Source organism: Sarcophilus harrisii, chromosome 5, assembly GCF_902635505.1.
Source record: "Sarcophilus harrisii chromosome 5, mSarHar1.11, whole genome shotgun sequence".
Classification (NCBI taxonomy): domain Eukaryota; kingdom Metazoa; phylum Chordata; class Mammalia; order Dasyuromorphia; family Dasyuridae; genus Sarcophilus; species Sarcophilus harrisii.
The window spans coordinates 253,723,810-253,751,560 of NC_045430.1; the positions used below are offsets into that span (position 1 = coordinate 253,723,810).

The following is a 27,751-nucleotide window of genomic DNA, read 5'->3' on the forward strand; positions in this document are numbered from 1 at the left end:
TATTTTGGGGGTTTTCTTGTCAAATATACTGGAATGGTTTGCCATTTCCTTCTCTGACTCATTTTACAGAGGAGGAAACTGAGACACACAGGGATAGATGACTTGCCCAGGAACACACAGCTACTAAGTATCTGAGGCTAGATTTGAACTCAGATCTTCCTGACTGGCACTCTACCCATCAGACCATCGAGTTGCTCCTGGAATTAAGAGGAACTGAGTTCAAATCTTGGTTCTTGGGTGGGCATCTTGGATGACAGTTAACCCCTGTGGGTCTCAGTTTCTTTTTCTGAAAAATGAAGGGATTGGGTGACTTTGAAGCCCTTTCCATCCATAATCCAGTGACCTTGAAAGCCCTTTCAACCCACAATCCAGTGACCTTGAAGGCCCTTTCCATCCATAATCCTGTGACCATGAAGGCCCTTTTTATCCACAATCCAGTGACTTTGAAGGCTCTTTCCACCCACAATCCTGTGGCTTTGAAGACTCTTTTCATCTATAATTCTATGACCTTAAAGTCCCTTTCTCTCCACAATCCTGTGGCCTTGAAGGCCTCCTCCATCCACAATCCTGTGACCTTGAAGGCCCTTTTTATCCACAATCCAGTGACTCTGAAGTCTCTTTCCATCTATAATCTTATGATTTTGAAGGCCCTTTTCATTTCTACATCTATGATTTCATAATTCCAATTGTGAGACAGTTCTTTAGATGTGATGGACTCAGTCTCCCCGTAACTAAGTATGACAGATTTAGAGTTTTACAGAATATCAGAGGGAACCCAGTGAAGTAACTCACCTAATGTCACATAGCTAGGAAGGAACAGAGCCATGAGTCAAGCTCAAGTTCAGTTCTCCTTGCAGGGCACCAACCACTGGACTCAATCCTCCGTCTATGGCCAAGCAAAGAAAAAAGATCTTCTCTCTTCTTCACATGATAGTCCTTTAAATTCCTGAAGACAATTATTTGTGCCAAGAATCAATAAGCATTTATTACTGAGTGTAATATTAATATAATATGATAATTTGTTAAGGGAGATACTGTGTGTCCTCTATTCTAGAGGCCTTTGCTGATTTCCTCAGTTGTTAGTATTCCTTCCTGACTCCAAATCACTGCGTACCACAGGTACATCCTGCGACTACTAATCTGTGACATGCTGTATGTCCCCAGGACAGTGTAAGCTCCCTGAGAGTAGGGACTGTCTCCTATTTGTACTTGTAGCCCTATGGCCTAGCACAGCACCGAGCACATAGTAGGTACTTATAAGATGCTTTTTGATTGACAAACCTTCTTAGCTCCTACAACCGATCGCCCCATGCCACGATGTCGGTGCTCCCTTCTTTTTTGTCCTCCCAAACGTTGCAGGGGCGCCGAGGCTGCTGGGCTGGCACTTGGAAGCTCCCCCTAATTAAAGACTTTTCAAAACAACAGCTCTGAACCCCACTGGAAAGCAGCTCTGTTTACTCAGCCCCCCTCCCCCGGCATCCCCACGCCTAGGATTGGGAAATTATACTGACTCCTCATCTATGAACATACCTCCAGGTTGTCAACAATTGTCTCCAACCACGGGCTGCCTCTCACTGGGCCTGAATCATGTTTTTCGGAGACATTACAGAGTTTTCAAAGGCTTTCTCCAGGGACGGTTCCTCCCAAACTGGAGCACAAGGCGGAGAGGAGCCGACTGACTCCCAGGCCTGGAGCCCAGCTCCCTGGGCTCCAGAGAAGGCGTCCTCAACCCTAGTCTCCAGTCAACATTTCCTTTAAGGCACATCCCCCCACCAGGCACCACACAAGTGGTGCCAAGCTCAGGGAGGATGGAGAGAGGGAAGGACATGGCGGGGGAGGGGGGAGTTCACTGATGGCACCTGGGGTGAATCCCACCTCTCACACCAAGCCCATTTCTTGGGCAGTCTCCAAAGACTTTGGCTGGGACTCCTAGCCTGGAATCTTCACTGCTCACCCAGATCCTGCTCGCTTTTCACACGGGCTTCCCATAGCCCTCCTGCCGCTCCCTCTGCCAAAAGCTCATACAAGGGGGACAGCCTGGGCACAGTGAGCTGCCTGGGAGTCACAAGTTCTCCAGTGGTGACCCACTGTGTGGGTGTGCCAGGAGTGAGGCTCGGAAATCGCCCAGGCCGCCTGGAGCTTCCCCCCAAGATGGGCAAGGACAGGCAGAGCCTTTCCAACGGGACAATACAGCCCGGAACTGCCTCCTTGGGCTTGGTTTTCCTGGACCCAGCCACCAACAGGGCCCCAGCAGGTCCAGAAGTCCCATCATTGTTGTAAAGCAAGAAAATATGACTGATGGGACTGGCCAGACCCAGGCTTTGAGAACTCAGAGGTCAGTCAGTCTAACCTCCTTCCTAGAACAGATGAAAAATTCAGCTTCACATAGGTAAGTTGCCCAGGGACACACAGTTCAGTTCAAGAAGTGTTTAATGAATAAATACCCATCACTAGGAGCTAGTTGGTGACTTAAAGACCCAGTGATCTTAAAGGCTTAAGTTGTGACTTAGAGACTGGAGAACTGAGTTCAAATCGTGCCTCAGATACTTTGGACTTAGTGGTTTCTATCAGCCTCAGTTTCCTGTAGAGTAATAACAATGATCAAACAACAGGATCAAATAACAGGAGATGAAACGTGATTTGCAAACTTTAAAGTATAATATAAATCTACTTATTATTGTTTTTATTATTATGTTACCAGGTACCCTGCTAGGTACAAGGGAAATAAACAAATAAAAATAAGTAAAAAATGAAACAGTTACTGTCCTCCAAAAGTTATATTCTGGTTTATTTTAGGGGTGGTTTTTGGAGGGGAGGGGAATATCACACGCATTTAGACCAGGAAGTTCATACAAAGCTAATATCTTTGTTTTGCAGATGAGAAAACTGAGGCAGACAGATTAAGTGATTTGCCTAGAATCACACAGTCCTAAGTCACATTTGAACTCAGGGCCTCCTACCTCCGGTTCAGTGCACTGTGAGACCTCGCTACCTCTGTAGCCAAAGTAACATCGCGAGCAGGAAATAGCACTAACACCCGTGGTGGGGAAGAGGTATCAAGAGAAGCCTCATGCAAGAGATAGCACCTGGACGGCTTTTGAAAGGAGCCAAAGGAGTGTTCCAGGAATGGGGACATCGGTGACTGACGGGAGATCAGCCATGGTCAGCTACCCTGTCTCCGATCCACTAAGCGGCCGGCCTCCCATCTGTTAGAGAAAAACTCTCCCACTTGGGAGGCTAATTAAAAGGGAGTGTGTTTTTGCCTCTGTGCCTTCTCGAGGGGCCACTTAGAAAGCACATGTGCTTCTTTTTGGAAGCCTCATTCTCTCCAGATTACTCAGAAATTCCCCCAGAAACGTGACAGAATCCCAAACGGGCCAAATGGCTTCTTTTCAAGGTGACCTACTCCAGATCCCTCATTTAACAGATGAAGAACAAAATTTGGTTCTGTTTAACTTTATTGATGTCATGAGTTGTTACATCAATGCCATTTCTAGATGTGCTCATCTCTCCCCGCATTCCCTAATCCCCACCCCGGTCTCTCCTTGGAACAAACAAAAACAAAAAGCCAAATGATGCCTCAGATCTTTTCTGGCTCTGGAATCAAAGCACCTGGAGTCAAACCCCTCTTCCTAAGTTGGCTGTCTCTGCCATTTAACCACTCTGGGCTTTGGACGCCTCCATTATAATGGAGTTGGACTAGGATTCACAGCTTCTTACACTTTTTCCACTCGTGAGTCCTTTTTGCCTGAGAAATTTTTACGTGACTTCAGGTATATAGTTATATAAAACAGGTATGCAAATCAAGCATTTCCTGCTAATAAATCATAATTTCACAGCCCCCACATTCAGTTACTCAAAGCCATTTGGGATTGTGACCCACCGTTCAAGCATCCTTGGACTAAATGGCCTGTGAGGTACCCTCCCATGCCCCCTATTATCCTGACAGCATCTGCAATATTCCATACCCATATTCCACCATCTAGCCAATTAGAAGAGTATTTCCTCATCTCCGTAGCCAAGAGTGTTCATTATAATCACACAAAATTCAGCATCCTGTAGTCCTTTTAGTTGATGTTCCCCTTATCATTGTATATAAGCTTTTCCTGGTTCTCCACACTTTACTCTGCAACAATTCATACAGATTTTCACGTTTCTTTGAATTCTTCAAAATTGTCATTTCTTCTGGCCCAGATGAAACTCATAGAGCAATTAAGCAACAAGAAGGAAGAAGGAATCACTAGATGCTGTTGCTGAGGGGTTTTGAAACCTAAAAGGGGGAGGGAGCTGAGGAACCCCTCCCTGAGGTTCTCAGTAAGGTTAGAGAAAAACTCATGTACATGGGATGGAAGAGAAAGGAGAGAAGAAAAGGGGAAGAGACACCATAAGGAATGAGGTAGAAGGAGGAAGTGCAGTGAGGACCTCACTGGGACCACAGACCATGAATATGTAGTAAGTAAAATTACTTAGGTTATAATAGGATTGTAGGGTTAAAGATTTAGAGCAAGAAGGGACCTTAAGAAGTCATATAATCCAATTCCTTCATTTTCCAGATTAGCAGATTGAGATCAAGAGATGCTCAGTGATTCACTCAAGAGCTCCTGGAGTGTGAGGAGAAAAATCAGACAGCAGGATGAAGAAAGACAGTTGGGGATAGTAGAAGTTGAGGGTGAGGAGCAAAGAATTCTCTTACTGACTTCTCCAAATCCAATGTAAACTCTGCCAAAGTATTTTATCTTCTATTGCTGATACCGTCCCCTGTTCCCAGGACATGCTGATCCTGGGCTTTGCCCCGGGGCAGAATCCCGCTTATGTCCCCATGGGTTTCCTCCCAAATGGCTGTGATGTTCTAAACACCAGTTTCCATAGAGCACAGATCCTCTTCAATGAAGTCACAGGTAATAAGCAGTAGAGTTTGCCTCTCATCACAAAGACTCCAGTTGTACATTTTATCTCTGCTTTGTGCCAACTGTTAACATGTCAAAATCCGGAGCTTTGATCGCTGGTGATGGAGAGGAAGAAGCTGAGCTGGAATCAATGCTGTTCTAATTAATTATTAACACACAACTAGAAGGCTTCTTTGAAATCACAACAATCAGAGCAGGTTGGAAAACTAACCATTTTCTAAGACTTTGCAACCTGTGTGAGTGGTGAGGAAACTGAGCGTTTGGAGAATGAACTGGGACTTTCTAAGGAGTTTTCTACTCTTAACTCGTAGGACTTTGGAATTGGAGAAAGAGCATCCAAATAAGGGCGACAGGAGGACAGAGTTTCAAGATCATGCCATGAGAATTGGGTGAGGGAAGGGGGGTGGTTTAAACTTGATATGACAAAGGGCAAAGATATGACACCTGCCTTCAACTACCTGAAGAGGCTTGCTATGTTTGGTCTCAGAAGGCAAACCTGGACTTGACAGAAGCTGAAAGGAAGCAGATTTATGCAAGTGGAATGGGAGAAAGGCCAATAAGGAGCTGGTTCTGGAAATGTTTATAAGAATAGGGAAGAGGAGGTCTGCCTAGTGCCAACCCAGGTGGGTACTGGGGAAACAGACTTCTGCAGTGTGAGATGATATGGAACAAAGAGACCCTGCCTCTGATTCAAGGTGTGTCCAGGTATTCCTTGATTTTTTTCTGGTGCCTTGCAGAAGAAAAGTGTTTTGATTGTTTGACAGGCCAGAACTCAGCTTGCCTTAAAAAAAAAAAAAAGGCATTATTTGGCCAAATCATTCTCTCTTTCCCTGTAGTGATCAAGACAAGAATTACTGAGGGCCTCTTGGTCTGACTTATAAAGGAAACACACCAGGAAGACCAATTGGAAAATTATGGCAACAAATATGAACACAGGTCAGAAAAAAGAATGCAAACAGTAAATACAAAAATAATAGCTGGAATTTATATAGTTCCTTATGGTTTGCAAAGTGCTTTATATATGCTTTCTTAGCGGATCTTCACAACAACCAGGTGGGGTAAAATCTATTGTTATTCCCACTTTACAGGTGAGGTAACTGAGAGTGAGAGGTAAATTGATTTGCTCAAAGTTATGCAACACAGAGTCTGAGACAGGATTTGAACTCATATCTTCTCTACTCCAAGACTGACACACTAACTACAGTACTGCCTAATTACTCTGGGGGATGAGGAATAGATTAGACTCAACTTGTTCTTCTCTTCCCTTCTGCTAAGAATGGGGATCGGTCACAAGAGAGCCTCCCAGCTCTGGATGCCACAGGGCCAGCCCTCTCCATTTGTCTTTCAGCAGCCGATCCCTAATAAAGGCTCCGTGTCCTCACGCTCCAGGACAGTTTGTACTGATTTTGGGCAGAACCAAAAACACCTAACTCTTTTCTGTGCAAACAAAAAAACCAAAGAGTTGTTTGCCCAATAGACTGGCTTCTCTGTGCCAAGAGGACGCTGGCTGGTGGGCACGGGAAGGCAAGGGAAGAGACATTGAAAACTCAACACTATTCCCCAAGTGACCCCCAGGGGCTAAGCTGTCAAAGCCCTCATCTGTCCAGATTCTCCAAGATGGAGGGCTGCCTGGGGCTATTTTTCCAGCATAAACTCAATGTCCTTTAGAAGTGAAAGATGGAATGTTTCTAACTTCCCTCCTTTTGGCCCGTTAAACTGTTGATTGCTGAGAGCCAGTAGTTTCAAAATGAGGTCCTGAGTCCATCCTGGTGTGAGCCAAGGTTGTCTCGGTAAAAAAAGGTCTTCATGGGAAGGCAGGAGATCAGGGTTCAAATCCCAGTTTCATAATGTCCAAGCTGGGTGGTCATAAGCAAGTCATCCTCTTGAGTATCAGCTTTCTCCTTGATAAAAAGGAAGCCTTTCCTGTTTTGCTAGGCGAGTCAAAGACAGCTGTGGTTTCTGATCATCGATAGGCTACAAGATCATACAGAGATAATTTAAAATAAGGGACAACTCCAACAAGGTAGGCCCCAGAAGTTCAGGAGGGATCATAGGGTAGCTCGGACCAAACTGGACTTCATCTCTGAGAACACTGAATGACAGCCCAAACGAACTCCCAACGTGTTCTGGAAATGGTGCCTGGCACAGCATAAGGGCTTAATAAATGCTTGCTGCCTGCCATAGTTCAGCATCCTTGGGGCCTTTAGGACTGGGAAACTTTCAGGCCTGGGCTGGACTCCTTAAGGAAACATCAGCTTGGTTGGTTTTGAACTGAAATCAAGGGTTTTAGTTGGGACCAAACCAGCCTTGGAAAACACAGAATTAAAGAATTTCAGTGTTGGAATAGACCTCAGTGGTCATTTAGATCCATCCATACCCAAAAAAGAATCCCATTAGAACACACCCAACAAGTGATCACTAAGCCTGGGCATGAAGAACTTCACTGAGGGGGAACTCACCCCATCTGGAGATATTCACATTCCACTTTTACATAGTTCTAATTGTTCAGAATTTCAACCCTCCTTCTAATCTGAATGTTCCTCTTTGAGCCTAAGAGGATCAGAGATTTGGAGCTAGAAAGGACTGAAATCCTCTTATTTTACAGGCACTAAAAAAAGACTTTGTTCCACATCACATAAGTGATATGCATCAGAGGTGGTATTTAAACCCAGGTCTTAATCCCTAGAGTTCTTTCCATGATACCATGCTATCCATTACTCTTAGCTCTTCCATCTGGTCTCAAAACAAATCTAATCTCTCTTTCATATGATGGCCTTTCAAATATCTGAAGTCAACTATCATATCCATCTTGCTATCCCCCAATTTTTTCTTCTGTACCCCTAGTTCCTTCAGTAGGTCCATGGGACCCACAGGATGCTGTGGAAGCAACTCATTGTCTTTCATCATGGTTCATCATCATCATCATCACAAGGATGCCCTCCTTGTGAATATTCTCCAGATCAATGAGGTCCTTCATAAATCATGGTCCTCAGAACCAAGCACATCACCTTACATATGGTCTGGCCAGAGCAGAGTGCCACTGGCACCGTTTCTCCTTAAGCTTGATTTCTGAGTTGGAAATGCTTGGAAACTGAACATTTAACATCTGACTCTTAAAAACCAGTTTGAGCTGGCTCCAGTACATCCCTGCTTATACGAGGTTGGTATGACCAGGAGACCTTTGTGTATGGCTTAAATCTGATGGTCTGATCAGTCACAGTCGGACACACTAATTTGACTTGGACACAGTGATGTCATGTTGATCGTCTTCAAGAACAACGGATAGATAACCAGCCAAAAAGCTTCGATTTATAGATATCTGTATCTATAGCTCTACATACATACATGTGAATTAATTAAAAGTAGTTACAGGAGGAAGAGAGTACTAATAATTGAGGGGATTGGGAAGGACCCATTGTTCTTCACTGCCTTCCTTCTAGGACTGCTAGGGAAAAGTGCCTTTCATAATGCCATCAATGTGGGTTATTATGACTGTCTAACCCAAAGGATGGCCTTTCTTCCTCTATCTAGGGCCATATTTGTTTTGCCAACCTCATGTCCAAGACTCAGGTGATTGAATGGCTACTTAGCCTGAACAAGAAGGGCTGTAATAGCTTCCTTCAAGCATTTTAAAAGGATACCCTGTGAAAAAAGGGATGAGATTTGGTCTGCTTGTCACCAGATGACAGAACCAACAGCAAGGAATTGGGGAAGTAAGTCCCTGAGAGGCATATTTTAGTTTGATCTTACAAAGAAATTGATAACCCAAGAGAATGTTCCAAAAGTGAAATGAGCTGTCTCTTTTCCCCTCTACTGGAGGTATCCAATCTCATACCCCTTGTCCCCTTGTTGGGCCATGAGGGAGGTGATTCGGACAAGATGGTCTCTGAAGTACCTTCCAGTTCTGAAATTTGGTACTTATCTACAAAGAGTCATAATCTAGATGTTCCAAGTGAATCGAGATCTGTATACTTTGTAAACCTCTAGGAAGTATCCAGATTCATACCCCTTGTCTCCAAAATTGTATGGGCCATGTGAATATAGGTGATTCGACTAGATGTTACTCTAAGTACCTTCAAGTATCTTAATGGTGACTTTCATGAGATAACTACTTATTCTTATGAATCGAATCTTATACTTTTGTAAACCTCAGGAAGAAAATTCAGATCAGTTTTGCAAATTTTTAAAGTGACTATAGGTTGGATTCATTTAGCCTCTAAATTACTAAGATATCTTAATAGCATCCAATAGTGATATATAAAAAGTTTACTTCATAGAATATTATGTGAGGACATGAAAAACAAGACAGAATCTATGTGAGTTGTTTTGCAGATCTTACAGCACTAAGTATTGGAAGAAAGTGTATTCTCACAAACTGGGACATGGCTAAAGAAACTATGATATAAGAAAGTACAGCACCAGAATATTATTATGCAATAAAATCGTTGTAGCAGTAGAATATCAATGAGTATTTAGGAATCTTAGAGCACAATATTGGAAGAAAGGTATTCTCATGAAACTGGACATGCAGAACTATGATATGGACCAGATAGTAAGAGTATAGCATTTTTTGCAGTAAATCAATACCAATGAAAAGAACTGGAGCCAAACTCTAGGAAGATTTTATGAACTCACCCTGCAGAATGAGATCTCAAGGACCCAACATAATGGATGCCTACATTTAAATTCAATGCACGAAATGAGGACTAAAGGCCAACTCGTATGGTGAACTACCACCTGGAGAAGATCTCAAGAGGCACAGGTTGCAGGATGAGGATTAATATTTCTGCAGAAAGGAATGGGAGTAAAGCAAGGGCTTTAACAAGTTTTTGACTAATTGCCATGGACTCTGTGAGGACAGGGTTAGCACTGGAGGAAGCTACACACATGTTATTAAAGGCAACTAGGGATCATTAAAGCAAGGCTTTTCTAAAAGTTTTTGGGATTATTGCCATGACTGTGGGACAGGGCTTAGCACTGGAGTGAACCCCAATAAACACACATGTTCATACTCAAAGTGCTTGGGAAAGTCTCAGGTTCGAGTATGCATTAAGCAGCTGCCTTCAGTTTTTTGGGATATTGCAGACTTTCTATAATGGGAGGGGTCACCCCCACCTTCTGGGGATGTTTCCGACTTTTATAATAGGGGAGTCACTCCTACCTTCTGGGGATGCTGCATTTTCTGTAATGGGGGATCACTCCCATCTCCTGGGGATGTTTCCGACTTTTATAATAGGGGAGTCACTCCTACCTTCTGGGGATGCTGCATTTTCTGTAATGGGGGATCACTCCCATCTCCTGGGGATGTTTCAGACTTTCTATAATAGGGGAGTCACTCCCACCTTCTGGGGATGCTGCATTTTCTGTAATGGGGGATCACTCCCATCTCCTGGGGATGTTTCAGACTTTCTATAATAGGGGAGTCACTCCCACCTTCTGGGGATGCTGCATCTTCTGTAATGGGGGATCCACTCCCATCTCCTGGGGATGTTTCAGACTTTCTATAATAGGGGAGTCACTCCCACCTTCTGGGGATGCTGCATTTTCTGTAATGGGGGATCACTCCCATCTCCTGGGGATGTTTCAGACTTTCTATAATAGGGGGGTCACTCCCACTTTCTGGGGATACTGCAGACTTTCTATAATGGGTAAGTCACCCCCACTTCTGGGGATGCTGCACTTTCTGTAATAGGGGGTCACCCCCATCTCCTGGGGATGTTTCAGACGCTGTAGAATAGGAAAGGCAGTATGGGCGCGAGTAGCAAGAAAAACTTCCTCTGCCACTCCTGGAAGGAAAAGAAATCCATTCTATAAAGAGATTGTAATCTGGCTTCGCGAGCTGTTCCTGTCTGGATCTGGCAGAGCCCCTGCTTTCGTTTTCTCCACAAGTCCTGCTCCGCAGACTTGGGCCAGGCCAAGGAACAGTGAGGGCATTAGGACCGAGAGAAAGACACCCACTTTGCTCCGTATTATGTCTGGCACGCGGCTCCCTGACTGAGCGCCGGAGTTATGTGTGAAACAAAGTCAGGGGCTGACTCGTTTCCATCTGTTGATCCGACCTGACTCGGAGCATCCAAACAGGCACCGGGGCTGTCAAAGCTGCTCGGGAGAGGGACCAAGCGGCTCCCCCGGGCATCCATTAGCAACTTGGCAGGGCAGGAAAACACAGGGGAAGGAGCAATTGAGAAAGATGGATGGATGACTTTTTAAAAAATCATTTGCAAGAAAAAGGGGCAAAAGTGGGGAGGTGGGAGGTGTGGGGGAGCGGGGAAATCTAAGCTGAGGTCAACCCCAGAGGGCTCCTGAGCAGTCACCAGAACCACTCCGCACAGGAGTGGAGGGCTCGTGTCCGGCCAGAACCGAGCCAACTGGGGCCAGCAGGTACCACCTAGCGCTGGCAGATGTCGGAGGGAGGCGGGAGACCCCGTTCCCGTCTCCTGGGAGGAACCCCGCTGTGCTAGAAGGCCCTTGGCCTGGGGGGGAGCCCCGGACCTCCGAGGGAGGCCGAACATGAGCTGCTGTGCTGGGGGCCCTCCGGCAACATGCTCCTGAGGAGGCGGGCCAGAGCCGGGCCCCGCAGGCTGCAGTTCCTGGCCGGGGTGCTGATGCTGGGCTGCTTGCTGGTGACGGTGACCCTGCTGCACCCCCCGCTCCAGGACCTGTCCGGGGACCCCTCGGCCCAGGCGGAGAAGCCCAGCCCCCCGCTGGGCCACCAGGTGGACTTTGGCAAACCCCAGGACTGGGTGCTGGAGACCGAGGAGGAGAGCCAGGAGTACTACCCCCTGGAGGGCCTGGCCCCCTTCATCTCCCTGAAAGAGGACGAGCTCCTGGTGGCGGTGGCGTCCCCCAGGGACAGGCGGAACCAGAGCCAGAGCAGGAGGACAGGGCGCTACCGGCTGGTGGGGCAGCAGGGCCGGAGGCCGGAGGAGGGAGCCCTGGCCGGGCCCGCCCTGCCCTGGGGGGCCGAGCTGGAAGGCCTCTCCCCGCCAGACTCGGACGCGGATGATGGGGAAGAGAAGTTTGGGCCGGACGCCTACGGCTTCAATGAAGTCCTAAGCCAGCGGATCTCTCTGCGCAGGGAGCTGCCGGAGGTCCGCGATCCCCTGTGAGTAACTCGGCCACCCCCTCCCCCGGCCTCGGGAAAAAGGGGCGGCCCCTCAGGACTCCCTCCACCTCCTCCCTCCCTCCCCTCCCGAGGACCTGTTATCTCCCGCCAGCCCCGAGCTATCTCCCCCCTACCGCGCTCCCGCCGACCCCGACAGTCAAGAGCCGGAGGGGACCTTCTAGGCAACCCCCGCGGTTTACAGACGGCCACACTGAGGCCGGGGGCCAACCTGCCACAAGTCGGGATGGCCGCGCCAGAGCTTTAATCGGGGCTCCCGGCTCCGGGTCCCGTGCCCTCTGAGCACCGTCCTAGAGCCGGCCCCACGGCAGGCTGGGGCGCCGGGCCCCCCGAGAGCAGAAGGGGCCGTTTGCGTGGGGCGCGCTTCCCCCGCGAAAGCCCGGCCCACGCCGGGCGGCCGAGCCGACGGGGGAGGCTAGCTCGGGAAGGAGCGGCTCGGTCGGCTTCCCGGGGAGGACCCGAGCGTCCCCGGCTCCGGCGCTCTCCGCACCGAGCTCTGTGCTCAGCTCGGAAAGGAGGGGCTCGCCCTGGCTGACCTCTCGGGCTCCCTTCCCACCCGGGAAGTTCCGCGAGGCTGAGAACTGGAGGCTTTCTGCTTTTACTGTTAGTTGAGGCTGGTTTTTAATAGACGGGGAGTCACAGACTTGGAGTCGGAGCGTTAGGGTTGCCAACCATGTGGCGGTGGAGAACTCCCACTTACCCTCGGGTACCTCATCTGTAAAATGGGGAAAATCAAAGCACAATATTCCCCTCCCTGGAATAATAGGCTGAAACGAGAGAGGAAACGGGGGAGAAAGAAAAGGCTGGGGTATACTCTTCCATGTGACCAGGGTCAGGGACCCAGGAAACCCATTAAGAGGCTCAGCTCCAGATGGGCTGCCAATCAGATCAGGAGAGAGCCATTCTGCTCTGGGAGTTCCCCTCCCCCATTGATGAAATCATCAATCTGGATGAAAAATCAAGTGCTATATAAATACCAGATGTCATTGAGTAAGATGGAATCACAATTTTTATTATTCAGTATTGATCCAAAGTATCAAAAAAAAAAAAAAATGGCAATCACATTCCAAGGACACTCAGTGATGGAGTCCTTGCCAAACCTGAGTGACTCAGCAGCCTGACACCATTCCCAGGAGGTAAGTTCTGAGTGCTGAGGTCCAACACCAAGAGCTCCAGCCACAGAGGTAGCCGTGCTCTGGGCTGGAGAGCAAAAGCAAGACAGGCAGAGATCATGACCCTGGACTTGGAGATTTCAAGGGCTTCCTTCCTTCCTTTTTCTTTCTTCCTTCCTTTTTTCTTTCTTTCTTCCTTTTTCTTTTTTTCCCTTCATTTCTTTCTTCTTTTCTTCCTTTTTCTTTCTTCATTTCTCTTTTTCTTTTCTTCTTCCTTTATTTTTCTTCTTTCCTTCCTTTTTCTTGTTTTCTTCCTTTTTTCTTTCCTTTGTTTCTTTTCTTCTTTCCTTTCTCATTTTCTTTCTTTTTTGTTCCTTCTTTCCTTTATTTTTTCTTTTATTTCTTTTTTTCTTCCTTTTTTCTTCCTTCCTTCCTTATTTTCTTCTTTCTTCCATTCTTTGTTTTTCTTTTTTTTCTTCATTTCTTCCTCCTTCCCTCCTTTCCTTCCTTCTTTCCTCTCCTTCTCTCAATCCATTCATCCATCCATTCATTTATCTCCTCCCTTTTCTCTCATTTTTTCAGGTCTTTAAGTGTCAAAGACATGGAAGTATAGAACTTTTGCCTCTTTGCCTCCGTTGCTCTCTAGCTTTAGTCACTGAATGGGTGTGACCTCAGTCAAAGTGAAACCTTTAAAAAGACCAAGGTCTCCCATTGCATCCAGGGTAATCTCCTGTCAAACTGATCTCTATCTGGCCACTGGACCCAGATGGTTCTGGAGGGGAAAGTGAAGCAGGTGACCTTGCACACCTCTCCCTCACTGAACTCCAGTTCCTTTGCATGTAATCACATCATCTTCCTGAAGTCATGGTCCTCTTTGGAAAAAAAAAAGGGGGGGGGGGCAAACAACCATCTGTCTGTCAATCTTCCTAACTGTCTGTCTACCTATCTATCCATCTCTCAACCTACCATTTCTCTACCTACCTACCTATCTTTTATCTCTTTCTATCATATATTGTTATCCCTTCTTATAACATGATTAGCCCAAAAGCAAAAGAATTATGATAAGGAGAAAGACAGTATTTTAACTAAGACCTTCCCCTGTTGCTTTTTGAGCAGTAAATCCATGCTTCTTTGGTGTGTGTGTGTGTGTGTGTGAGAGAGAGAGAGACAGAGAGAGACAGAGACAGAGACAGAGAGAGAGAGACAGAGAGAGAGAGAGAGAGAGAGAGAGAGAGAGAGAGAGAGAGAGAGAGAGAGAGAGAGAGAGAGAGAGAGAGAGAGAGAGAGAGAGAGAGAGAGAATGAAAGGAGCAGGGAGAGTAAGAGAGATACAGACAGAGAGAGAGGAATGAGAAGGACTGACAGAGGAGAGAGAAAGAGATTGAGAGAGACAAAGAAATACAGAGAGACAGAGGTAAAAGGAGGTGGGGAGACCAGGAGATACAGAGAGAGAGAGAGGAGAAAGAAAGAGGAGAAAAAAAGAAAGGAGAGAGACAGAGACAAAGAGAGACAGAGAGATGCAAGGAAAAAGGTGGGGAGAGCAAGAGAGATACAGAGAGAGAGGAGGAAGAAAGAAAGGAGAGAAAAAGAAAGCAGAGGTAGAGACAGACAGACAGACAGATGCCTAGTTGGGAGAAACCCAAGGCCATTTCCTTGAGCTGGACAGTGCCCCTTACGCATCCACAGCGGTTTCAGAAAGCTTCTCATCTGAAGTAGGCTGTAAGGAGTGGGGAGTCTGACTGTTTCCCCATAATCTTTAGTTCTGCATCCCCCAGAGGCAGGACTGGCCACTTCTCCCTCCCTCCTCCCTCAAGAGAGGGGTCTCCTCACTTAGCCAGGAAGACTGAAGGCCCCTGATCACTTCCCAAGGTTTGGGGTGCCCTCTGCTGGCATAAAGATGTAAAGTTCCAGAGCTGTCAGGAATAGGAAATAGGAAATATATACAAATGTGATGATAATGATTAGGAGTAGAATTTATTAGAAAAAAAAAAAGTAGGGGTAGTAATTATCGCTCTTAGACAAAGTCTTTTTTTTTTTTAAAAAGATTCAATCAAGAGAAATCTATATTAAGTCATATTAATATTGTTTTAGATGTATGTGTATGTATATACATGAGTGTATGTCTCTGCGTGCAGGTGTGTATAAATGTGTGTATGTATATATAATATGCATATGATACACACACACACACACACACACACACACACATACCTGTGCTTAACTGTAGCCTGCTTGGGGTAGGGGAAAGGATGAAAGGAGAGAAAAAAAATAAAGCAAAAAGTGCACAGCAGAGGATGAAAGAAAACCTGCAAGGAAGCAAAGAAAAGATAGACAGTCATGAATGCGATGTTTTCTATTATATATGCTTTATGGAAACGGAAATTTATTGTTAAATATTTTGAATCTTCCCTGATGTTCTGCTGGGCATGACAATTTTTTTTTCTTTTTCTTTCTTTTTCTATTTTGCTTTTTCTTATTTTGCATTTAAGTTTTAAATAAACAAATACATCTAAATAAATATTTTAAAATTGAAATATTAAAATTATGACTAAATTTAAATGTTTATATATTTAATATCAAAAACTCACTCTCTCCAGGTCAATTAGGTGCTTTATGATTAAGGAATCAATAAGCAGACATTTACTACATGACTACTGTGTTTCTGGTACTATGCTAGACACCAAGGATACATATCAATCAGTATTTATTTATTAAACACCTACTATGTGCTAGGCACTACCAGATTTTGAGAACACAAAGATCAAAGCAGTCCCTGCCTTTAAGGAACTTACCATGACTTGCATTATAAGGAAGGTTCGAAGCCTCTGGGGACAGCACCCCCAAGAAGCACCATCTTCAAAAGCTAGCCTAGGATGCCCATGTCTTTTAAGTGAATCCAGGAGGAAGTCTATCTAATTCAGCCCCCTGCTAATCCTTCCCCATTGTCCAGACGAAAATATCAGGGCCAAGAGCCTTGTCTACAGCTGGAGTTGGGAACCAAACCCAGTCTTCTTAAGGGTCAGTCCAAAATCCTTTCCACCTGCCTTTTAGCCTATGGCAGCTATCACCAGCATGGAACCTAGCACAGATCCCAGACCACTGGGGAGATGATACTAAACCGCTCCTAGTCTCTTCCACTTTTAAAGAGAACCAAGCCTCCCGAGTCCCTAGCACCCCTAAATACCCAGTGGCCCTTGGGACCGCCAAGCTCTTGGCCGGACTCTCCAACACCCTGCAGAAATCCAAGAGCAGCCCTCCCTCCCTGGGGCTTAGAACATCCAGGTGGCCTTTTCCATATTCTCCTTCTCCTTCAAGATTTTAGATGCGTGTCTTTCACTGCAGGACCCCCCTGTCCAGTCCTGCCCACCTCGTTTATTCCCTGTCCTCACACCGAACACCCTTCATAGACACAGCCCTGCCCACGGTATGAAGGCACGTGTGCCATTTAACTACAATAAGTGTTTATTGAGCCCTGCTAGGTTTGAGGGACTGGTCTAGGTGTGGGGACACAAAGATGAGCAGTGACAACAGCCCTTGCCCCCTGAGACTGTGGAGAAAAGGGCTGGACTTTGGGGAGATGAGGTGGAGGGGGAACCAACCTGCAGGCTTAAGAAAGCCAATTCACGCCCTCCCAAGAAAGTTATAATCTTCTAGTATTGTAGGTATCTTTAAACTGTAAATATCAAATCAGGCGATGATCTACACTGCGGGAGGGAGTTTCTTTTTATCCAGGAGTTTTCTATATGTGTGATTCTCAGGACCGTCCCCATTCCTCTCCCTTGCAGTCTGAAAAACCTGAATTCAAATCTCATCTTTGACACATACATGCCACATGAGGGCCAAATAAAATGCTCTGCTTCCCTCAAAGCATTCATGATTATAAATGTTTTCAGTGATACTTGTTATCGTTGCTAGTTGTAGCTCCAGGTCAGCTATATTTGTCACTAACGTAATTCCTGGGGGGAGCCTAGAGCCTGCCTAGAAATGAATGATGTGAGAGCCAATGATGGCAATGGGAGAGATCCCAGGTGTTGTCGGGAAACTTGCCGAGGAGGTGAAATAACGGCAGCTCATAAGGTGAATGGTTACAGGGTGACAGGTGAGTGAAGAGGCAGGTCAATGTGGGCCAGCCTGGAGAGCTTCATGGAGTTGGGCCAGAGGATGAATGGAGTCCAGTTGGGAAGCCCCACTTGGGTATCTAGCTCTTAGATGTCCTCCCCTGAAGATATACAGTGGCTTCTGTAGAGTAGGAATTTTTTACATCTCTTGTGCTTATATCGATGGTTTGTGGGCTCCATGGCTCCTGAGAGGTGGTGCGGTCCTAAGGGAAGGGCTGCCTTCGTGTGCCTTCCCCTTGCCCCAGGTGCCTTCCCCTTGCCTCTGCTTCCCTCTTCTTAGGAAGAAAGCCACTGGCCTGGGATCTGAAGGTCTTCCCAGCTCTGGCTCTCCGATGCTCCATCATCTAGGTCTTCCTTTGCTTTCTCCCTCCCTCTTTCCCCTAGCAGAGCCAGCAGAAAGTCCTCTGGATTCCATGGGGAGTGAGGGTCCTGACTGGACAATTCCATTCAGATCCAAGTGAGGCTGGTGCTGACTGTCCCAGCAGCCTGAGCTGGGCTGAGGGGGTGGGACCCCAGGGAAGGGCTGGGAGAGCAGAGGGTCAGGAACTGAGAGCCAGTGACCCCTAAGATCTGCCTCATGGCTCCCAGTCTAGCCAGCTCAAGAAGAAGGTGCTGTCGGGTGGTTGCCACCCAGGGCCAGCTGGCAGAGGAGCAGAACCAGGTCCCCCGCTAGCAGGCCCTCTTGGCAGATCCTCCATTCTCCTGCCCTTGAGGGTCTTTCAGAGAAGAGTCACTTTATTGTATGGAGATGTTTAATTCCACAAGCATTCATCATTCTCCCCTTCCTTATTTAAGCCCCAATGGTGTCAGAGCCCCTGGCTCTTAGGAGCCCCAGAAGGTAAGGAAGCTGTAAAGGGCTTGGTAAGAAACTAGGCCTGGCTTAAGGAAGCTTTGTGGTGGTTGGTCCATCATTTCCAACTCTTCGTGAGCTCATGTGGGGCTTTCTCGGCAGATACTGGAATGTCAGCCCTTTCCTTCTCCAGATCATTTCACAGATGGGGAAACTGAGGCACCAGGGTGAAGTACCTTGCCCAGAGTCACACAGACAGTAAATGTCTGGGGCCAGATTTGACTGAGGTCTTCCTGATTGCTTCCAGCTACACCATCCCGCTTCCAATCACCCAGTTTTATACCCTCCAAAGCACCATTAACTCTATTCTCAGTCCCTTTCCACACCAGCCAGTTGCTAGGGCTTGCTGATTTTGCTTCTCTGGCATCCATCCCCTTTTCTCCACTCATGTGGCCAGTCCCCTAGTGACCTCTCATCTAGACTATGGCTGTAGCCTCCAAAACTGGCCTCCTTCTGCCCAGCCTCTGCTCTCCTCAATCCACTCCACACAGGGGCCACATTGGCGCCTCTAAGACTGTGCCACTTTCCAGTCCACAAGCTTTAGTGCTTTTGTGTTGCCTCAAAGAGAAAATACAAACTCTTCTGCTTGGCAGTGAAATCACAATGAGGAGAAAGAGGAGGAGGAGGAGGAGGAAGAGGAGGAAGAGGAGGAGAAGGAGGAAGAGGAGGAAGAGAAGGAGGAGAAGGAGAGAGAGTGAGAGGAGGAAGAGAAGGAGGAAGAGGAGGGGGGAGGAAGAGGAGGAGGAGGAGGGAGGAGGAGGAGGCCTTTTCTCTTCCTTCCCAGGATCTCTCTCCTCCATCAAAAACACGGACTTTGTAAGCATTTGCTTTTCTATGTGCATGTTGTCCAGTAGAATGAGAACTTCCTGAAGGCAACTGCTTGATTATTGTCATTCCCCAGCTCTAGTATGGTGCCAGGTACATCATAAGAGCTTAATAAATGTCCGTAGAATTGAACTGTTGACTGGAATTATATGAAGAGAGGTAGATGGAGGAGCTAGCAAGAGTCTTGGCCTGAAATCTTAGCTTTTGTCCTGGATTATACAAGTCAACAATCAAATAATTATTCTTGTTCCTAGTTTTAAGGATGATAATTTTGAGTCTGTGTGCCTGTGAAGTGGAGCTAATTATTATTGTTAAACCTGCCTTAGCAGGTTGTTGGGATCTAAACCCTTTATAAACCCGAGAATATGGGAGATGCGGGTGTGATATGGTGATTATTACACTCCTTAGTTGGGGCAAATGGGCAAAAAAAGGCCCCAGAGAAATGGAGATTAATAAAGATGAATTTGTTGAGTTCCTCACTTAATCGAAGTCAATACTTACTTGCTGGGTGCTCCAGAGCAGATCATCTAACTGGAAAATGTAGGTGATATTTGCCTTTGCAGGGGGATTGAGAGGGAGGCTGAGTCCAAGCCCACGTGAGCACTGAGCATTCTTTGTAGTACGAGGGCTCTATATGCAAGGGGCAGCCATCTTTCAATTATCTGTGAATGGATTATCCACTTTGCAGGTGAAACAAGGCAAACCTCCTCCAGCCCCCCCATCCAGCTGATTCCCCATCTGCCAACAGCAGGGCTTTTCCAGAGAAGGGCCAGAGCCTGGGTAAGTGTGAAAATGGTGGAGCTTATAGCCGTGTCTCTGGCTGTATCCAAGGCCTCTCCCACTGGATCTGGGAAGCTGGGCGTTATTTTTGTACCAGCTGGATGTCTGCTCTGTTAGGTTATGGAGAATGTATTTCCACCTAGAGAGCTAATTTTATGCTATTGTTATGACTGTTGCCGGCTCTCACGTATAGATGCCGGGAAAGACCAACTGGGCAATTCCTCAAATGCAGTAAGTGCCTACTATGTGCAGAGCACTGTGCCAGGGACTGTCTTTATGAGATCACAGTTCTTCCCTGCTGGATTGATGCCATATTAAACCTATATAGTAGCAACAGTCTAGTCCAAATTATATACTCAAGTTATACTAATCAACAATCAACATAATGATTACTTTTGTTTTTAGTTTTTTAAGGAAGATAATGAGGAGTTAGCGTGGCTTAGTGATTAGAAAGTCAGACTTAGAGTCAAGAAGACAGGATTCAAGTCTTGCCCCTGACCTATATTGGTTGTGTGGTCCCGGACAAATCATCTAACCCTTTAATTTCCCAGGCAACTCTCTAAGATCCTGCTGATCAATATAGGTGAAGGAAGTTTCCTCACAAAGAGCTAGCTCCCTTTACCAATGAATTCACAGGATCAGTCCAAAACTATCATCATAATTACTCATCCCCCATAAGTCTTCCTCTGGTGTCCCAAGGCATCAGACACTATTTACAAAGTGCTTAGCACAGCATCTGGCACATAGTAGGTGCTTAATAAATGCTTATTCCATTCCATGGTGGTGTGGTGACCCTGGACTCTCAAAGGCCATGTTAGTTGGGATATGGTCTAGCAGGTTCTTCTATGCTGAAACAGCTTCAAAGATGGTGGCCCTAGTGACAGACTCTGTTTGCTTGAGGATGACTGGCCTCGCTAAGTACAGGGAGGCTCACTACCAGCATTCTGGGCATGTAGGAATGAATTCTTTGGTCCTGGCAACTCACTTCCCCCCAAAAAGAAACAAATCAAGTAATTATTATGAGTAGCTGATTTGTGTGTTTTAAGACTTGCAAAACACTTTGCATATATTACTTTATTTTATCCTCCCAAGAACCCTATGATGGATGTTCTTATTATTTTGCAGTTGAGGAAACAGAGGCAGAATGAAGTTTAAGAGACACACAACAAGGCAAACTTTTTTCACTGCACAATCTGAACTCAGGTGCTCCTCTCTCTAAGCCCAATGGTCTCTATTCACTGCACTGGAGTCCAAAATGGGCCCCAGTCCCATGTGGTTCCCCTCTGTTTCTACAATTATTATGACAGAAATGGGGGCAATCCTTCACTTGAGTATAATTATCCTTTTTTATTTTGTGGGCTGACCCTGGGGAAGGGAATTCTCAGTGAAGAACTTCCCTTTAATAAGCAGATCTGTCTATGCAGCCTTACAAAATCCCTCTTCATGGCCATCTGTCCAGGCTGGTGAGAAAGGACAGGACACCCCATTACGCACCCCCGAATATTGATGCTGGGAGTGAGTAATTGCTTCTTTTTTTTCTGATAAGGACATTTCTAGCTGGAGAGAGCTTGTGTGTCTGGTCCGGAGCTCCAGACTGGCTTAGCTCTTTCAAACCCTGGGAAGAGCAGAGGGGTTTGTCACGGCTCACAACAAATGAGAACCGACTGGCACCTCATCAATGACCAGTTCTCAGCTGTAGAATAAAAGAGGCTTTCCCACAACCACCAGTTTCCCAGGCAATTTACTGGTCCAAGGGGAGGCTCATAAAAATCCTAAGGCCCCAAATGGCTCTTTTCCCCATAACCTTTCATTCTAAATACAAAGGTCACCCCTCCGTTTCTCTGGTTGAATCTAATGAGCTCCCCAGTTACACATATCATAGAAGACCAGTAAAGAAGACCCCAAAACCTCAATTCACAAGATCAAGGAGTGGGAGCGAGAAGAGCCTTGGGAGACCATGTAGTTGGGCCCCCACATTTTCAGCCAGCGTCCGGAGGTTAAATAGCTTGCCCAGGTCACAAAAGCACAGGAGACAAAGGTGGGATTTGAAACTTAGTCTGCTGACTTCAAAATTAATGTTTCTACATACCAAATTCAAGTTGACATAGGTTTAACTACCTGCTTTGTGCAGAGTGCGGAGGACCCAATGAAAACAAAGGGTCCTTTCCCGTAAGAAGCTTATATTATAAAAGGCCCTGTCCTGCCCTGCCCCTCCTTCCCCATCAGACACACAAGGGCACTCCCGATCTGATTGCTTATTGGAAACGTTCAGGTCACCTCCAAACTCATGGGGTGCATGTGTCCAAGAGCCCCGTGGTTTTGACAGGATTGTCCGAGGTTTCGTCCCCGCTCCTTCTGTGTCCTATCTAAGCCAGAGAAACCCCCACTTGGCAGATGACCCCCCCTTCCCCCCCCCCAAAAGAACCCAAAGGAATCGACACCTTATTTCCAACCCCACCTGGCCCGAAGCGAGCGGCTCCATCCAGCCATGTCTGCCTGGGCCTGCCTCCCACTCATATCGCCTTGCCAGACACAGAATCATAAACCTCTGGCTTCTCTTAAAAGCCTCTAATGGGCCACGAGACACAAGGGCCTGCCAGACTTCTGTTTGCAATACTGAGCTCCCTGGTCCAGAATCCCATCCAGCAGCTTCATCATCGCACACAAAGCCCAGACCAGGTTCGCCCAGAGTACAGAGGCTCCCCCCAGGACGCCAAGTTCTGAGGCTTTCCCCTCCCTCCTGCTAATGACTCTGTTCTCATGGAACCGGGCCAGACTCACCACCCGCGAAAATGAAGTTGTCTGCTGGACAGGGATGGCTCTGCTGTGCACTCGCTGCAGGAGCCCCTGTCCTGGAGGAAGCCTGCGCCCGGTTTCCAAAGCTCCAACGGGCCAAGCCCCCCATCATATGTAGCGGGAGCCGAGGACCCCACTTTGAATTTTGCCTCTGATGCTTACTGCCCGGGCAAATTAGACCCGTCCGTTAGCTAGCAAACAACATAAATATGAGGTTCCTGGGACTCTGTTGCCTATAAAATTAGGAAGTTAGTCCAGATGACCCAGCTTTGGGATATAATCTCATGATCTCAACCTCACTGCTTCCATTTTCCCTGAACAAGGAGAACATAAGCATCTGTCTCTTTGCTGAAAGCGAGCTCCCACATATGGAAAGTCTAATGAAAATCCAAGCACAGTAATACCTGGGCTATGCCGGTAACACTTGAAGGTGGCCAAAGTGCTATATGTGGGTAACCACTTGGGGGAGCTGCTGGCAGGGTTTGGAGGGTCCCAAGCGTAGAAAAAAATGTGCTTATCTCTTTTTTCTTGCTCTCCCATCTTTGGATTTGAGTGTGATCCCTCCAATTTCCTCCCTCCTTTCCAGGGGAGTTATAAGGGTAGAAAGGGTAGAAAACAAATCTCAATTCTGCTTTGTGCAAGTTTTTTAAAAACATTAAAAATACTAATAATAAAAATTCCCTAATATAACTCTAAGCCCCCACGCTAGGATTTAAAAGGAAGACAGGATCAGAGCTCTCTTCCTTGTGAGACCCCTCCCAACCATTCCCTAGTTCCACTGAAGCCCAGTGGTTCACAAATTATGATCAGCCATACCCTCCCATCAGAGGAGAAACAGCTTCTAAGGTGTAAGGAAAAATCCCAAATCAGAAACAATTTAAGGAACAGCTAAGTCTTGGAGTAACTTGCCTGGGGTTTGAAAAGACAAACAGAAAACACTATTGTCTCTTCGGGACAATAAGGTCCCGAAGCCATGGAGTTAGGGTCCCTCAGTCAGTCCCAAGTCAGGAGAAAAACAACTTGTTTCCTCATCTGATTTTTTGGTTTGTTTATGGAACAATCAAAGAATTCAGAGGCATGAGAAGGAATATATGGGCATCGTCTCATTTGACTCCCTAAAGCACGTGAGGTAATCCCATTAGGTTAAGAGCCCCTGCTGCACAGAGACAGCAGACGGGGGTACAGTGAGGGACCACCGTGAGCCAGGACAATGCGCCCCTTCTCCCTGGAAGACCCTTCTCAGGCCTCTCATTCTCGGTTCTGTTTTCTCCCCTGTCACCCTGTGACCCCCAGGTGTCTGCAGCAGGACTATGGTGACGACCTGCCCACAGCCAGCGTCATCATCTGTTTCCATGACGAGGCCTGGTCCACTCTCCTCAGAACCGTGCACAGTGTCTTGGACACGACCCCCAGAGCCTTCCTCAAGGAGATCATCCTTGTTGATGACCTCAGCCAACAAGGTAGAGGCCTCCCCTTCCCCCCACCACCTTCCCCTTCTCTCTTAAGGCTTTGGGTCCCAGGGAGAGCAGCGGGTGGGCAAGTGAGCCCAGGGGGCATTGGTGAGCACGGGCAAACTGGTACAATGCAGCCTCATGGAAAGGCTGATCTGCCGGGTCTCAGAACGCTGTGGGCTCTCCCTCTGCCCCTCATTCTCTTTGTGACCTCAGACAAGGTACATAACTGCTTTGTGCCTCAATTTCCCCTCCCTGTAAAAAAGGCAGGGACAGTGTGGAACAGCGGGAGAGGGGGACCGATTTGTAGTAAGAGGACCCTGAACAAAGCACATGACCACTTGGGGCCCCATTATCTTTCTGGGGGGAATCCCTCAATGTGATTTCATTGGTGTAGGGAACTCCCAGGGAGGAAATTCTCCTGCCCACGCCCCTCCGGCCTCGTGCTCAGTCTCCTATAGAGAGGCTTGGGCTGCGGGAGGCTAGGGCACTTGCTGTGTGACCCTAAGCAAGTCACTTAACCCCCTTTGCCTCAGTTTCCTCATCTGTAAAATGAGCTGGAGAAGAAAATGGCCAACGGCCCCAGTGTCTCTGCCAGGAAATCCCAAAGACAGGGGGATGGGAGGTCAAAAACCAACAGAACCACCAAAGCCAGCAAACGGCAGAACTGGGGCTTGTAAGCGGGCGTCCAGGAGCTGGGCTTCTAGGAGCCATTTCTTCAGGAGCTGGGCCTGGTGCTGTCTCACTGCACTCGATGGAGCCAGTCTGCCCCCTCTGCAGCCCCAAGGCAGTGACCCCGGGCTTTCCCACTGGCCAGAGCTGGGGTCCTGCTGGCAGAGCATTGGATGGAGCACTGTGGTGATCACCCGCTTCCAGGCCCGCCCCACGGGGTGTGAGCAGATCAGAAGAGGTAAAACGTAAGCCAGGCTAGGACAGTCAGACCCCTACCCCGGCCAGAGAACGGCCCCCGGACAACTTTCAGCTCTCCCCTCCCACCCTGGCCCCCAAAGGCCCCCAAAGGCCAAGACCAAAGGCACGGGCAGCATTTGTTCAGTGGAGGACGAGGTTGGTGACGCCTGAGAGCCGCCCTGTGGAAAACTGAGAGACCCAATAATGATGATGATGACAATGATGACGACAAGCTGCCATTGATGCGGCCCTGCCATGTGCAGGCGCTGCACTGAGGCCTCTCAAAGACGCTCACGACAACCCTGGAGGGAGGGCCCGGCATTGTCGCCCCTGCTTTTACAAATGAGGAAACTGAGGCACAGGCTTCGTGATTGAGAGCAGAATTTACAGGAGGAGGAGAGACTCCAGAAATGGACGGGGTACCTGAGAGCAACCCCGAGCTTGGGCGGCCGGTGGGCAGAGCACAGGCCCTGGACTCCAGGCCAGAGTCCAAATCCAGGCTCAGACTCTTCCTAGCTGTGTGACCTGGCAGATCAGTCAGCCCTGATCGCCTCCAAAGGAAAAAGAGAAGTGAGCTTCTTGGAGCCGGAGGTAGGCAAGCCCAGGGGACATGTGCTCTATGCTCACAGCGGCTCCCAGAGGGTCTGAGGCCACCTGCTCCAAAAAGTCCCCTCAGCAATAGGGAGGGGGAGCCGCTCAACGATTAGGCTCAGGAAGCTGATTGTTAAATGTTCACAGAGAGCATTCGCATCTTGGAAAGCAGCAAAAATTACAAATGCAAGTCTAAGTTCCTATTTTGCTGATTGTCTAGATTTAAGAAACCCATGTTTAAAAAAATGTTTATAATTTAAGCTAAATTATTACACTCAAAAGTGTATTGTGCCTTTTGGGAGAGCCAGTAGTTAAACATTTACTGGCACACTCCAGGGGGAAATCCATCACCTGGGAAGTAGCTGTCACAAGACTCAGGCAATGTAGTATTTAGCTCCTCAGGTGGGGCATTATTAGCTCCCTTTTCATGGCTCTTATAATAAGCTTGTTTCCCTGGTTTCTGAATTCCTGGCAGCTCGTGAGGGCAGGACTTGTCAATAAACAGAAAAGAATTGGAAGAGGAGGGCAGATGACTAAAAAGTCGGTAAAACCTGTGTTACTGTACGTGACAGCAGACGGGCTAGCTTAGCAGAAGGAATAATTAACTTGGGGGCCCTGGAGCTGGGTTTAAATCCTGCTACATGTCTCTCTCTGTCTCTCTCCGTCTCTCTCTCTGTCTCTGTCTGTCTCTGCCTCTCTCCCCGCTTCCACTTTTCCCTTTTCCCCAAGCACACAAGGTCCTGGAACAGGGACTGTTTTATTTTTCTCTGTCCCTGAGACACAACCCAGGGCCCAATCCATATTTGCCATATTGTACAACACAGCCTTAAGAATTAGCTGGGCCCTACTCAGATTTCCCAGTCACATAAGGGAGCGGCCTGGGTTCTGACAGAGGAACACAGGTTCCAGCAAGTGAACCCACTGGGAGGGGGCTACAGCTAGGCCCAGAAACAGAGGAAATGTCTGCCCCGCCCCTCCTCGCTCATCAGAGCGGATGAATTTTTTCAGCCACAGAAATTTCTGCAGGCCTTTGGTGAGAAGAGTTATTAAATAGCTCCTTGATCACTCCTATAAAGGGATCTAAATTTCCACCATTATAGTCATTCCTCTGGTACCGAACCTAGAATTTTTAGATCTAAAAACACCCACAAAAAGGAAAAAAGGAAAACCTTAGAGGAAGGTTGCAGCATATTCGAGAGACCCCTATTAGTGGAGGGACCCTTGCTAGAATGGGGTAAGCCAAACCCCCGGAATTAAAATCTAGAGGGCACGAAAATGGAGCAGACACACTCCTTCATCCACATTCAACCACAACAGTCATTCATTTCCTTCCAACTCAACTGGAATTGCCTTAATCCCTCCTTGTATTATATTTGCTGCACACATTACAGAGCTGACTTAAGGGAATGGTACTGCTACACTCTGATGTTACTTTCTCCTGGCACTGCAGGGTGCTTGCCCTGGGTGCCAAAACTGCTCACCAACACTGAGGGTATTGGTAAAACCATGGATCCTTGAAGCCCTAACAGATAATATTCTTAAGCTTAGGATCAAAGCTGTTGCCAGTAAGTTAGCCCAGTTAGTTCTTCATAGCAGAGAGTTAATCAATCAGCATTTACCATTACCATATAGAATTCAATTAATTCTAACTTATCACTGATTAATTAATCACTGATTACCACTAGTACTACTTAGTAATACTAGCTGATATTTTTATAGGTTTGTTTAGTGTTTCGCATACTCCATGAGATGGGTGCCACTATCATTCCCATTTCATGGATGAGGAAACTAGACAGAGACACAGCCCGTGAGCAGCTGGGGCAGGAACTGGACAGGGTCCTCCTGGCTTCATCCGTGGCCCAGACGCCGCCCAGCCCTGCTCCCAGGGGGCTCCACACCGGCACTAATGCTGATCCCGTTCATTCCAGGTCACCTCAAATCTGCGCTCAGTGACCACGTGGCCCAGCTGGAGCGGGTACGACTTCTCAGGAGCAACAAGAGACTAGGAGTCATCAAGGGTCGCATGCTGGGGGCCGCCCGTGCTGCCGGGGACGTACTGGTCTTCATGGACTCCCACTGCGAGTGCCACAAGGGCTGGCTCGAGCCTCTGCTCAGCAGGATAGCCGGGGACAGGTACCACGGGCCTGGGGGTGGCACTGGACCAGATGGGGGGGCAGTGGGCACCTATGGGGCCGGAGAGGCCCCCCAAGGGCTGCTGGCCAAGGGGCCCGGAAAGGCCCGTGCCCTCCTGTGGGAAGCAAACTCAGACCTGCGGCATTGTAGCTCACAC

General features: G+C 47.5%; 1 protein-coding gene across 2 annotated transcripts in view; it reads left to right on the plus strand.

Annotated features, from left to right (window-relative positions):
• Nucleotides 1–10,765: 10,765 nt before the first annotated feature.
• The window catches only part of GALNT15 (polypeptide N-acetylgalactosaminyltransferase 15), a 37,559-nt gene continuing 20,573 nt past the window's right edge, over nucleotides 10,766–27,751 (plus strand). The window contains exons 1-3 of one of the 2 annotated variants that reach the window (XM_031940297.1): nucleotides 10,766–12,012; nucleotides 23,804–23,970; nucleotides 27,390–27,594. In XM_031940297.1, the coding sequence (XP_031796157.1) occupies nucleotides 11,450–12,012; nucleotides 23,804–23,970; nucleotides 27,390–27,594 (935 nt within the window). In that variant the 5' untranslated portion in view covers nucleotides 10,766–11,449. The remainder of the gene's footprint in view (nucleotides 12,013–23,803; nucleotides 23,971–27,389; nucleotides 27,595–27,751) is intronic. The other variant, XM_031940296.1, reaches the window with a different exon arrangement.